Genomic DNA, 12673 nt, shown 5'->3' on the forward strand with positions numbered 1-12673 from the left:
CACAGCAAACAAAATAAAAATAAATTATATTCATTAATTATCTTAAATGAGGCAGAACCAAAAGTATGCACTTGGGAAACTGTGGCTCCAAGTACACAGATATTTGAAGAGCAAACGAAATGTGGCATACCATCACCTATCCATCAATCTGCTGACGTGCCACATCACTGGCAAGACATTCTGACAATACTGAGCGATACTTTTTCTTATATCTAGTAACTCAATAAGCTTGGTCAGATCTGTGCTAAACTAATTTGGTGATCCTGAAGCTCCAGTATATTTCCACCTCTCGTTTCCAAAATAATTTTTTTTTTTTTTTTTTTTGGTACTGGGGATTGAACTCAAGGCCTCATTTTTGCTAGCACGTAAGTCACACTGCCAGTCCAGAAATCTTATATTTAATAGTCTGAAAGTGATATTAAATATGCATTACATTTTTCATTTTAGAGGCTTTAATTCAATAAAAACCTATCTGTCCAAATTTTAAACTTCCAGATTAAGTAACACAGTCTAGAAATTTTACATATTCCAGGTTTTTTTGTGATGTTTTACTTTTAATTATCCTCTAAACACAATTTATTTCTTGTAATACTGGAGATCAAACCTAGGGCCTTGCACATACTAGGTAAGCACTCTGCCAGTGAGTCGTATCCCCAGTCCTTTGAACACATTTTAAATGGGGGGAAATGATGATAGCAACATTCTAAAAGTTGTGGAAGTTCAAAAAAAGCTGAAGAGACTAGCAAATTATCAATAATTTCAATATGCTAATACTATTGCATTTGACTTTTGGATTCTAGTACTGTATAAAGATCCTTGTGGATTGGGGATTAACTCAGGGGCAGAGTGTTTGTCCAGTATGTGCAAGGCCCTGGGTTCAATCCCCCACCTTGAAAAGAAAATTAGTGCTTTATAAAGATTAACCTAGATACAACGTAAAATCTATTTAAAGCTATTGATGTGTTTTAGGAAAGCACTTTCCTTAGATTTTATCTGCCTGCATTTACAGGAAAACAAACTGGCGACAACCACACAGTTAAAATTAAACTAATTTCAGGAGGAATAATTGTCTCTTGGTTCTTGACACAGACAATACCAAGTAATCCTATAAAACTGACAATTTTTCTAATAGAAAAGCAGTTGATACCACAGTATTTTATCCATTTGCCAGACTGCATATGTATTATCTCCCACTTTAGAAAAAAGTGACCAATATTTAAGACAACTATTATCACTATCATTACTGTCTCAAATGAGACAGGAGAAAATAGCATCAGTGCCAAAATGAAAGGAACTCCAGTGATCCAACAAGAGACTATAGCAGGGAAGGCAATGCGAGGGTAGAGCTCATTTGGTTTCTTAAACTTTATGCTCAGGCTTAGACAAAGTCTTAAAACCAATATTAATATATCAAGTACTATAGTTCATTTATAGCAATGTTTTCAGAAACCGAAGAATCAGGCTGTAGATGCTCAAGTATAGACATGTCCCAGTGCAGTGGTTTGCCTAGTGCAGTTAACCTAGTGCAGTTACCCAATAAGGTATGACTGAACCATCAACGTCCTTGCCAACCTGCTACCTACCAAATGACTGCATGACTAACTCAACTCTAGTAGCTATAGGACACTGGAGAATTCAAACATGATCCAGCAGCTCTGAATTGCTTTAACTTCAATTACGTTTAACCAGTAATTTTAGAGCCTCCAAAATGATGCCTTTGAAAAAACCTGTATAATATTACTAACAAAACAGAACAAAAACCCCTTAGTATGTTTTCATTTGAGGGAGGGACAGGGAAGGAAGATAAGGTAAGGTTTGTTTATTTTTCATCACTGATTTCACCAGCAAATCTCAAAAACCCAAACCTATATCAAATAATTTAAACAGAAGTGGCATTTTTTTCATATGGAATGCAAAATGCACACATTCACATACTTACATATACATAAATATATACATATGTTTCCTTTACAAAGCTTCAAAGGTTGCATTACCAGCATGCAAACCTCTTCCTCCATGGAAATGCCTAATACTGACAAGGAATGTCAAAAATACTTAAGAAACATATTTCAGAAAACTGGACTCTCTTCTTGGCTCTTAAGAGAATTTTCCTGCCAAACTTCTACCAATGATCATTAAAAAAAAATTTACACCCACATTGGTAATACACATTCAAAACATACTAATAAAATGGCCTGCTTAGATTAAGAAAAATGAGGAAAAAAAACTACCCCATAATAAAACCTAAACCCTTAGAATGTGGAGTTTAGCTTTTTGTATTCTTTTTCAGCCACATAATGTTGCATCACTGTTAAATCAGAAGCAGCATATCATCCAAGATACTTGCAAATAATACGTCACGTTTCCCAGCTGCTATCTTTAAATGCAATTTGTACTAATCTGAGTTCTAGTTCAAAAGCATCTGGACGATCCTGAGGGTTTGCAGCCAGCATTTCCTTAATCAATTGTTTCATTCGCCCATTCATAGTCTTTTTCTTCACAGGAATGAGAAGTTCCATTTTGGGATTTTCCAGAAGTGCCTCCCCAACAGGCACAATTTCAGTTCCTTGTTTTACATAACTCCCCAAAAGTTCCTTCTTTGTTTCTGTGTCTATGAATGTGATCCTTTCCAGCATTGCCCAGATGATAATCCCCAGAGCAAAGATGTCAGCTTTCGCTGTGTAGTGTCCTTCCCATACTTCAGGAGCCATGTAGAAATCTGTTCCACAGGCTGTGGAAAGGAAACACTTGTTTACACTGACAGGTTCTTCTGGATTCTGCCCAGATGCTGAACAAACTTTACTTAAGCCAAAGTCAGCCACTTTCAGTGTGGGTTCCAAGTCACTGGTATCCAACCTGCTTTGAGAAATCAGGATGTTATCAGGCTTCAGATCTCGGTGGATGATCTGGTTTTTATGCAAGAAAGCCAGGGCACTGCTTAGCTGAAGCATGAAGCTGGTGTTAGTTTTACGATTGGGTTTCCTGGACAACAGATACTCATTCATATCTCCTCCGTCACAAAAATCCATCACAAACCACAAATAATAGGCGCTTCTGGGATCAAAGGCAATTTCTCCTTTTAATGAAGTCTCTACAAGCTATAAGGAAAAAAAAAAGATTACAATCATCTACACACATATATACATATATAGAAAAAGAATAACTGATGCAAAAGTTAAGTCAGTCTCTTGTTATTTTTTTTGTGGTGCTGGGGATTGAACCCAGGGTCCTGCACATGCTAGGCAAGTGCTCTACACAGATATGCCACCAATCCCAAGTGTCTAGTTTTAAGTGGAAACTCTATGAATATTTTATGTGATCAGTGCTTTCATATGTGCATTTTAAACTTCCACACTTCAAAATGTCACTTTGTCCCTAATGAATATATACTACATCTCCAAGTCAAGAACTAAAATTTTATTTAAAAATAGCTTTATCTTGAAAAGTATCCAATTGGCCTACATGTGTTTCTACATATGTGTTTTTTTGTTTTGTTTTTTGGTAGGACTGGAGTTGGAACTCAGGGTTTCACGATTGCAAAGCAGGTGAAGGGTCACACCTCTAGCCCTGCACATGTGTCAATGGAACTGAACTCTACTCATCACCTAGCTCATCATTTCATTTCATGAAAAGACTAAAATATATGTATACAGCGCTTTAAAAACATATGTTGTATAGTGTCCTTTTCAGACCTATGGGTTGAACAACAAAAGAAATCGGAGTAAATTGATAACTTTACATTTATATCTACTGGTACTTCCTCTTGGCATGTTGGTGGGCAGCAGAAAGATATCATGCCACCATCTCCCCACATGGTACAGGGCAGCAATCACAATGGTCTACAGATGTCTCTTTTTCCCTTGCTGTATGGTGTGTCAAAGAGATGGAGAAAATGAAAGATCAGAAAGGTACAGATCAGGTCAGACGTGGTGGCTCACATCTGTAATCCCAGCTACTTAGGAGACAGATCAGGAGGATCATGGTTTGAGGCTAGCACAGGTAAAATGTTAGTGAGATCCCATCTCAATCAATAAGCTAGGTGTGGTAGTGCATGCCTGTCACCCCAGCTACTTGGGAGGTATAGTTAGGAGGATTACAATCTGAGGCCTGCCTGGGTTAAAATACAAAAATTTATCAAAAAATAATTAAAGGGCTGGGGGTGTGGCTCAAGTGGTAGAGCCCCTGCCTAGCAAGCACAAGACCCTGAGTTCAAAATCCCATTAATGCCAAAAAGAAGTTTTAGAGAAAGGTCAAACTGCAAATATTTTAGACTTGACAAACCACATATGATCTGTCTCATACTTTTAATCTTTTCCTTTTTTTTTTTTTTTTTTTAACAAACCTGAAAAAAAAAATGTAAAAACTATTTTTCAGTATCCAGACTGTATGAATACAGCCATGGTCCCTAACTGAGAGCTTCAGAAATACAGTACCCAATCTGTTTATTTTATGGTGTAGAAAATATTAGCCATTGTTCTCTTGCCTAAAGTCCTTCAACAGCTTCCCTGTCCTTTTAGAAAACAGTCTCAGCTCTTTAACATGGATAGTGTGATCTTGTTTGCTCAGACTCCTATGGACCCTTCTAGCCTCATCTAAAACAGCTCTTTGTACACTAGAGTCTTACCACCTTCTTTTAATTCTAAAATGTTAAAAATGAGTCATACCTTTTGCTTTAAGACTTTTGTATGCACAGTCCTCTGCTTGGGAATTTTTTTTTTTTCAGTCCTGGGGTTTGAATTTAGGGCCTGAGCTTGCTAGGCAGGTGTTCTGCCACTTCAGCCCAACTGAGAAATTTTTCTCAACACTTATCTAGCTAATACCTGATACCTGTTGACTCTACAAGCTGCAGTTGAAACAGTTAGTATTTTTTTTTTTTCTTGCAGTACTGGGGTTTGAACTCAGGGCCTTATGCTTGCTACCTGGGCATACTACTTGAGCCACTCCCCTATCTCCAGTTCATAATTTTTTTTTTTCTGGTGGTACTGGCCTTTGAACTCAGGGCTTTTAACTTGCTAGGCAGGCCAGGCACACTACCACTTGAGCCATTCTGCCAGCCCATTTTTGTGCTGGATATTTTCGAGATAGCATCATGTGAACTATTTGCTGGGGCTGGCCTCAAACCTTGATCCTCCTCATCTCTACTTTCTGCATAGCTAGGATTACAGATGTGAGCCATTGGCACTCTGTCCCAGTTCATAATTCTTGAACCCCGAGATCACATCAGGTTCCCTATTATATGCTCCTATGTCATCCTATAATTCTCAGCCATGACACTTGCTCCAAGTATACAGACTGACCACTAGGTTCCTATGCTTGAGATTGTGTCCCCTATTAATTATTTGTTTTACATTTTTTTCCTAGGTCAGGTTTTTAACTATCAGGAACTGATTTAATGATTAAAACCGAGAACAAGGAAGAATATGTCTAGAAAAACATTAAGAAAAATAAAAATTTGTACAGGCAATGGAAAATACCACAGTGGTCACACTATAGATTTGTCTTTTTTTTTTTTTTTGATGGTACTGGGATTTGAACTCAGGGCCTCATGCTTGCTAGGCAGGAATTCTACCACTTGAGCCATTTTTGCCAGCCCAGATTTGTTTGTCCTTACTTACTAGCCATATAAATTTACAGAAGGCCCTTACTAAATGTAATGAATGTCTGGCCAATTAAATAAATCCATAGAAAAGACTATTCTAACACAGTACTTCCTATGTATCTAGTTTTGTTTCTGCATCATCTCTGATTTTGACAACACCTATGGAAGGCAGAAATTAGTACCTCAACATATGAAGAAACAGATGTACTGGGAAAAGTTGGTTTATTTATTCAAGGTTATTCTGATGGCAAAAAGTGCCATAAATCAAATACAGATCTACCATGCTTTAAAAGATGAAAGAGATTTTACTAAACAGAAAGTAATTTAAATACAAAAATTAATTGAATCAAATCTAGTAGTACTTTATATCTTAAACTCTGAATGACCAGCTAATGCCTACTTACTACAATTCTTGCCAGATCTGGACTCAGCACTGAGTCAAACATTTAAATGTCTTTGCTTTTCCTTTTAAGAGATTGTGCATCTTAGTTTCTAAAGCTCAAGGCAAAGTTCAGAAAGGTTCTATTCACTTTTAAGAGGGAATGTAGTTTGTCTAGCATGCTCGAAGCACTGAGTTCAATAACCAGTACTGCAAAAGGAAAAAAAGGAATGTAGTAAGAATACTTCCAATTTTTAAAATCAGTGCAACTTATATAATAAGCACTTGTAGAAAGATAAATAATAAAATATATACAGGCTAAGTAGTTGAGTTTTATAGTTACTGTGTTAAGAGAGAAAACTTGCTGGGTGCTGGTGGCTCACGCCTGTTATCCTAGCTACTCAGGAGGCAGAGATCAGGAGAATCGCGGTTCGAAGCCAGCTCAGGCACATAGTTCTCGAGACCCTATCTTGAAAATACCTAACACAAAAAGGGCTGGTGGAGTGGTTCAAGGTGTAGGCCCTGAGTTCAAGTCCTAGTACCAGAAAAAAAAAAAGAGAGAGAGAGAGAAAACTTCAATGCACAGAGAGCTAAGTTGCAATATGAATTAAATTTTCATTATTGGTATTTGTTCAATATACGATGACACTTGCAAGTTTCTAATTACACAGACCAATCTGCTCCTTTGTTCTTCCCAGCCCTAGCTTTGTTGTTTTAAAAACAGACTTTTAGGGCTGGGAGTGTAGTTCAAGTCGTAGAGCACCTGCCTAGTAAGCACAAGGCTCTGAGTTCAAACCCCAGTACTGCCAAAAAAGTAAATAAACACAGACTTCCAAATGGTAAAAGTCTGATGGCAAATGCTGAATTTAGACACACTCTAAAAGAAAGCTGTTTTCTTTTCAGAGAATGATTGGCCTTAAGAAATTCTGCTCTGGCCTTTAACTAGCTATGTTTTAAGTATCTTTTATACTCAGTTGAGTATAGACCTCTAGAGGTTTTGATTTTTATAGCAGGAACTATAAAAACAAACAAATAAAAACAACAATATTTTTCTTATACTGATGCTTTCTCTAAGTCTACAGAGTATTTTTAAGCATAAGCTTCAGTTAACAGCAGTTTTAAATTCAGCTCTTAACCTACCACTTGCTAGCTAGGTGTCTTTAGATAAATTTATTATTCTAAGCCTTAGTTTCTTCATTTGTAAAGGAAATAATAATAGTACATTCCTCATAGGACTGTTTTGAGCAACTGTCTTTAAAGTTCTCAGCACAAAGCATGGAACCAACTACGAACCCAAATGTTAGCTATGAGCACTGTTAATAAGATTCAGGGCTGTGGACGTTGCTCAAGTGGTAGAGAGCTTGTTTAGCTTTCTTGAAGCCTTGGATTCAATCCCTAGTACTGAAAAAAAAAAAAAAAAAGGAAACAAACAAAAACTATTCAGATACAAAACCCCATGCTTCATGCTTCATGCAAATAACTGGAGTTTCATGGGTGAAAAATCATGTAATTCTAAAACAGTGAAGGCTTATAGGTTGTTTTTTTTTTTCTTTTTTTGAGATAGAGATTGTTATGTAGTCCAGGCTGACCTCAAACTTGTGATCCTCCTGTATCAATCTCCCCAGTGCTGAGATTACAGGCATGTACCACCATGCATAGCTAAGGCTTATACTTAAAAAGCAATTTATAAAAGAGATGTTCAATTACCTATCTGTGCTGCTAGTGGATGTGGAGTTTTTCCTTTGCTTCTATATTCAGTTTAAAAAAAAAAAAACTGACTTCACAGAAGTGAACTTACTAGAATCTAGTCTCAAGCACTTTTATAACTTCTATCTTGCCCCATTCCTGTGCAGAATGGCAAGTACTATGGCATAACAGGTGACTTGTTATTTTTAGGTATAAGCATCACAAGCTTAAATAAAACCTTGTTTTAAAGCAAACATCCATTCTTGGCAGAGCTCTATTCCTATATATGCATTTAACTTATTTACTTAGGTTTCTTTCTTTCTTTCTTTTTTGAGGTTCTGGGGCTTGAACTCAGGGCCTTCACCTTAAGCCACTCCACCAGTCCTATTTTTCTGATGGGTTTTTTCGAGATAGGGTCTCTTGGACTATTTGCCCAGGCTGGCTTCAAACTACAATCCTCCTGATCTCTGCCTCCCAAGTAGCTAGGATTATAGGCATGAGTGAGACCTTAAGACAAGGTCTCATTATGTAGTCTTGGCTGGTCTTGAACTCAAGATCTTCCTGCCTCAGCCTCCCTAGTGCTGGGATTATGGACATACACCAACATACCTGGTAAACATCTGCATTTATTTTATTTTTTTTGTGGTACTAGGGTTTGAACTCAGGGCCTACACCTTGAGCCACTCCACGAGCCCTTTTTTCTGATGGGTTTTTTTGAGATGGGGTCTTACAAAATATATGCCTGGTCTGGGTTCGAACCTCAATCCTCCTGATCTCCTGAATAGCTAGTATTAAAGACATGAGCCACCAGTGCCTGGCTAAACATCCTAATTTAAAGGAAGAAGTTCATCTGTCCCTTTTATTCCTCTTCTTGCTGACCATTGTTACTTTCAAATCATTTCTATTTTCCATCCAAGGACACATACCTGTAAATACAGGGAAGAATTAGAGCCATGGGACATCTTTTGCACCATCCCATCTTTTTGTAGAATGCATTCCTCCAAGTGAATCACATTTGGATGTTGGCTCTTGATACTGCTTAGTGCCCAGAACTCACGAAGAGCTAGTTCAACATTTTCAGGTGCATGGCATCGAATTTTCTTCACTGCCACCCGTGCAGAGGTCTTCCTGATGACTGCTTCATATACAACACCGTAACTACCTCGGCCTACCTCCCGTATTAGATCGTACTTTGGCTGGCTACTCACCATCTTCAAGGTCAAGGTTTCTGGAAAAATCAACAAAGTGCTCTGTTGAAATTAGGTATACCTAGTGACTTGTATTTCTTCTTACATAGTTACCATCTTATTTAGTTACCATATGTTTCACTGCAGTACTTAATAATAAAGGTAACACTTAGGTAGTACTTACCATGTTATCGGGAAGGGTTTCAAGTACTTTATAATATTAAATTCATTTAATCTTCACAATAATCTTATGAGATAGGTACTATTATGTCATTTGAAAGATGAGGAAATTAAAGGGTAGAGAGGGTAAGTAAAAAGCCCAAGATCAAACAGCTAGTAATCAGTGGACCTGGGATTTGAAGCCAGGTCACCTGGCTCAGATATCCATGACTGAAACCACTAAACTCTACTGCTGCTTATACAAACTACTTGAAAATGTCACTGTTAAAAAATAAGTCCCCAAATTCACCATTTTTATTTAGTGATCATAAAAAGACAAAATTTCAGCTTCTCCTTAAGGCTAACATACATACAAAAGGTAACAAAAACAAAATATCTTCACAGTTAGAAATACAAACTTGCATACAAACTGAAAGTGAACTAGATAACTCACAGAACTCAAAATGTTTAGTTTTTACTATTTAATAGTAAATGGAAATGGGATGCCGGTGGCTCCGGCCTGTAAGCCTAGCTACTCAGGAAGCAGAGATCAGGAGGATCACGGTTGGAAGCCAGCAGGGGCAAATACTTCTTAAGACCCTATCTCTAAAAAAACCCATCACAAAAAAGAGCTGGTGGAGTGGTTCAAGGTGTAGGCCCTGAGTTCAAACCCCAGTACTGCAAAAAAGAAAAAGAAATGGGGCCAGGTGTGGTGCACACCTGCAATCAGCATTCAGGAAGTGGAGGCAGGAGGATAGGGAATTGGAGGCCAGCCTAGGTTACATAGCAAGACCCTGTCTCAAAAAAAAAAAAAAAAAAAAAAAAAAGGAGTGGGCAAACCATACATGTTCATAATTTAACTGTTATGTTATTTCCTTGTCTTTTGTAAATAAAGTTTGTGGAGAACTGTCCCTTGAAAAGTAAAATAAGCTACTTAGACTATAGGTATCTTTTTGTTGTTGCTGAGCAATAGCTATTTAGTTCTAGGTCATTTTTTGCCAAGAAACCCACCCTACACATGGAGGGGAATTCTCTGACCAGGTTCTTTGGGATTCGACATGATAAATGATTTAAAGGCAGGAGCGAGGGCCCCACAGGGAACTGCGCATGCGGTGAAGGGAGAGTGTCAGGTATGTTTCCTTACTGGTGGACAGATTGTCACCGCGGGCAAGCGAGCATCCTCAGACTGTCCAATATTGACACTGCACCATCAGGGAAGCAGAAGCCAGGGGCCCTAGATAGAGCTTGAGAAAGTGGGAACTGCTACTTTAAGTCCACAGGACAGATGAATAATAGTAATAATAACGAGCGCTTCTGAGACTGCTGCGGGTCCCACTTCCTCCAATGGCATCACCTTCCAACTCCCGTTGCTTCCTGCCACCGAGTCCGAGCGAGCAGGCTTCCTGCAAAGCCCAGCGCCGGCGCGTTTCCCGGCGGCCCCCCCGGGAAACTCTTCCGCCCCGCTTTCTTCCTCCGCGAGGACCCCAACACAGCCCGCCATCACCCTGTGCGCACCTGGGAGCCCTACGACGGCTTTACCCCGGCTCTCCCGCCCGCCGCGCTCACCCAGCGCGGGACACCGGCCGGGTGGCCCGGGCCATGCACCTGTCAGAGCCCGGGCAGGGCCGGTGGCGGCGGCCAGCGACACGGGCCGCGCTCCCTACCCGAGTACCCGCCCTCCTGCTCCGGCCGCGGCCAGAGGAAACCACGGGGGGACCCCCCCGAGGCCCTTCACCCCGGATTCGCTTCCGCCGCGGCCTCAACTCCTCGGGGCTTGCAGGCGGAGGCCCGGGCCCCGGGAGTGGCCCCGGCGGGAAGCAGAGGCGGAGGCCGCAGCCCGGGCCGGTGGCCTGAGAAGCGCCGGGCCTTCCCCAGGATGACTTCGCTGACAGGTCTGTGACAGGCCTGCTGGGGACCAAGGGACATGCAAGGCGGTCGGCTCTTGCAGCACCACGTCGGTGCCACGACGAAGGGCCGGATTTACCTCAGGGCAGCAGCCGCCGCTTCTCCCTCTCATGGGCTCTGCAGGCCGCCATTATCGGACAGCTCGCGCCTCCGCCGTCGCGGCCTCCAGTCAGAGGCTGGCGCGCGCCCCCGTGGTGCGCGGACACACCCCCTCACGCCGGGCCACGCCCCCCTCCGGCTTTACGTAGCGCGTCGCCTACTGCGCGCTCCCGGCGCCCTGCTAGACGTTCTCTCTGGCAGGATGTGTTGACCCGGGAGTCGCCGGCGGTGTGCGCGTCCCGGAGCACACCACTGGCGTCCTTCCCCGCAGGGGTGGTCGGCCGGATAATCCAGAGACCCTCCCCCCCTCCAGCCTGGACTCTGTTCACCCTCAGCCGCAGCAGACGCGCATGGCCTGGAGTCCCCCAGGAAGGCTCCGCGGCGATAGACCCGAGCTGGGATGCACCCGCGCTGTGCTCCCTGCCCCCGCCGACCTACCGAGCGGCGGGCTGGCGTGCGGCGGTCGCTGGGGCTGGACGCCCGGTGCATCTTCTTCCGCGCGGGTCTGCGGTGCCTGCGGATGGCGGAACTCGGCGGCGGGCTCGCAGGGAGGTGCGGCCCGAGCTGGGAGGCTTGGCGAGCGCCCCGCCTGGAGGGAGGCTACACCTTTTGTCCGAGTCAGTGAGCCATCTTTGCGGGCGGCTCAGTTGCCGAGGCGGCGGCTCGACGCTGGGTGCGATCATCTGGGAAGACTCTGTCCCCTGCCCCGTCGGCGCGGTGGTATCTCCCTTAAAGAAGCCGGCGCCTCATTGTTCCCGGCCGCGGGGATCGGGGCTCCTGGCCCCGCTCGGCAGGGAGGGCGCGGCGGACCTGGCTGCAACGCCCCGTCTGTCAGGCCCGGAGGAGGGATCGGGATCCCGGTGGGAGGGCGCGCGGGAAGGGGCCACGGGCTGAGCCCGGCGGGCCCGGATTGACAGCCAGAACTGCGGCTCTCCGGGCCTGAGGGTCAGGGCGGGCCTCAGACCCCGGAGTCGTTCGGCTACCCCGCGGCTGTCATTCACATCCAGGCATGCTGTCACTCCGAGACCAGAACCAATCTGCCTCCCAGTCAGTTACACCGATCAGTAAGCATCCGCCAGAAACGACCCTTCCTTCCCCAGCATTGTGCACCTACTGTTTGTTAATAAGGTAGTTTTTCCTGCTCCTAGAGGTTTAGGGCATGATATACAAACTTCTGATTCTGCGGTCCAGGATCAACCATTTTATTTTGTCTTCATAGACCTCCTGAGTCTGGGATTGGGCTAGGTCTTTATATAAATGAACTCACTTAATATTAACCAAATCCCACAAGCGGAGGCTTTATTAATAACTGCTTTTACAGGGGAGGAACCCTCCTTTGATCAGAAAGTGTTGGCTTTGAATACTCACCCACTGCCCTGCTGTAAGAACCCCCAATCTTCTCCCCAAAATAAACCCCCAAAACTTGCTGGGTGTGATGGTACATCCTTATAATCCCAGCACTAGGGAGGTTTAGGCCAGCCTGGAGGTTGAGGGACACTGTCTCAAAAAAAAAAAAAAAAAAACCTGAACCAGGCCTGGGGTTGCAGCTCAAGTGAATGCGTGAGATCCTGGGTTCAATTCTCACTACCACACACACACAAAACTCGAACCTCCCCAAAACAAAACAAAAGTCATAGGAACTCTGCCTCTCAAATTGAC

General features: G+C 42.8%; 1 protein-coding gene across 2 annotated transcripts; it reads right to left on the bottom strand.

Moving 5' to 3' along the window:
- Positions 1 to 258: 258 nt before the first annotated feature.
- On the bottom strand, positions 259 to 11586 carry Pdik1l (PDLIM1 interacting kinase 1 like). Of its 2 annotated transcripts, none has more exons than XM_074080932.1 (3): positions 11453 to 11586; positions 8591 to 8892; positions 259 to 3098 (listed from the first exon to the last, which is right to left on the bottom strand). In XM_074080932.1, the coding sequence occupies exons 2-3, from the start codon at positions 8873 to 8875 to the stop codon at positions 2358 to 2360; spliced, it is 1026 nt and encodes a 341-aa protein (XP_073937033.1). In that variant the 5' UTR covers positions 8876 to 8892; positions 11453 to 11586; the 3' UTR covers positions 259 to 2357. The 2 variants fall into 2 exon arrangements, with proteins under 2 accessions (XP_073937033.1, XP_020014286.1); XM_020158697.2 differs by lacking the exon at positions 11453 to 11586 and adding an exon at positions 10995 to 11126.
- Between the last annotated feature and the right edge of the window lie 1087 nt (positions 11587 to 12673).

This window comes from Castor canadensis, chromosome 7 (genome assembly GCF_047511655.1).
Source record: "Castor canadensis chromosome 7, mCasCan1.hap1v2, whole genome shotgun sequence".
Lineage (NCBI taxonomy): Eukaryota > Metazoa > Chordata > Mammalia > Rodentia > Castoridae > Castor > Castor canadensis.

Bases quoted from the DNA above. Each gene is read 5' to 3' on its own strand.
- Pdik1l (XM_074080932.1), bottom strand. From the start codon at position 8,875: ATGGTGAGTAGCCAGCCAAAGTACGATCTAATACGGGAGGTAGGCCGA. The intron at 3,099-8,590 runs GTATGTGTCCTT...TTTTCCTTATAG, and splicing joins ATTCTTCCCTGTATTTACAG to CTTGTAGAGACTTCATTAAA.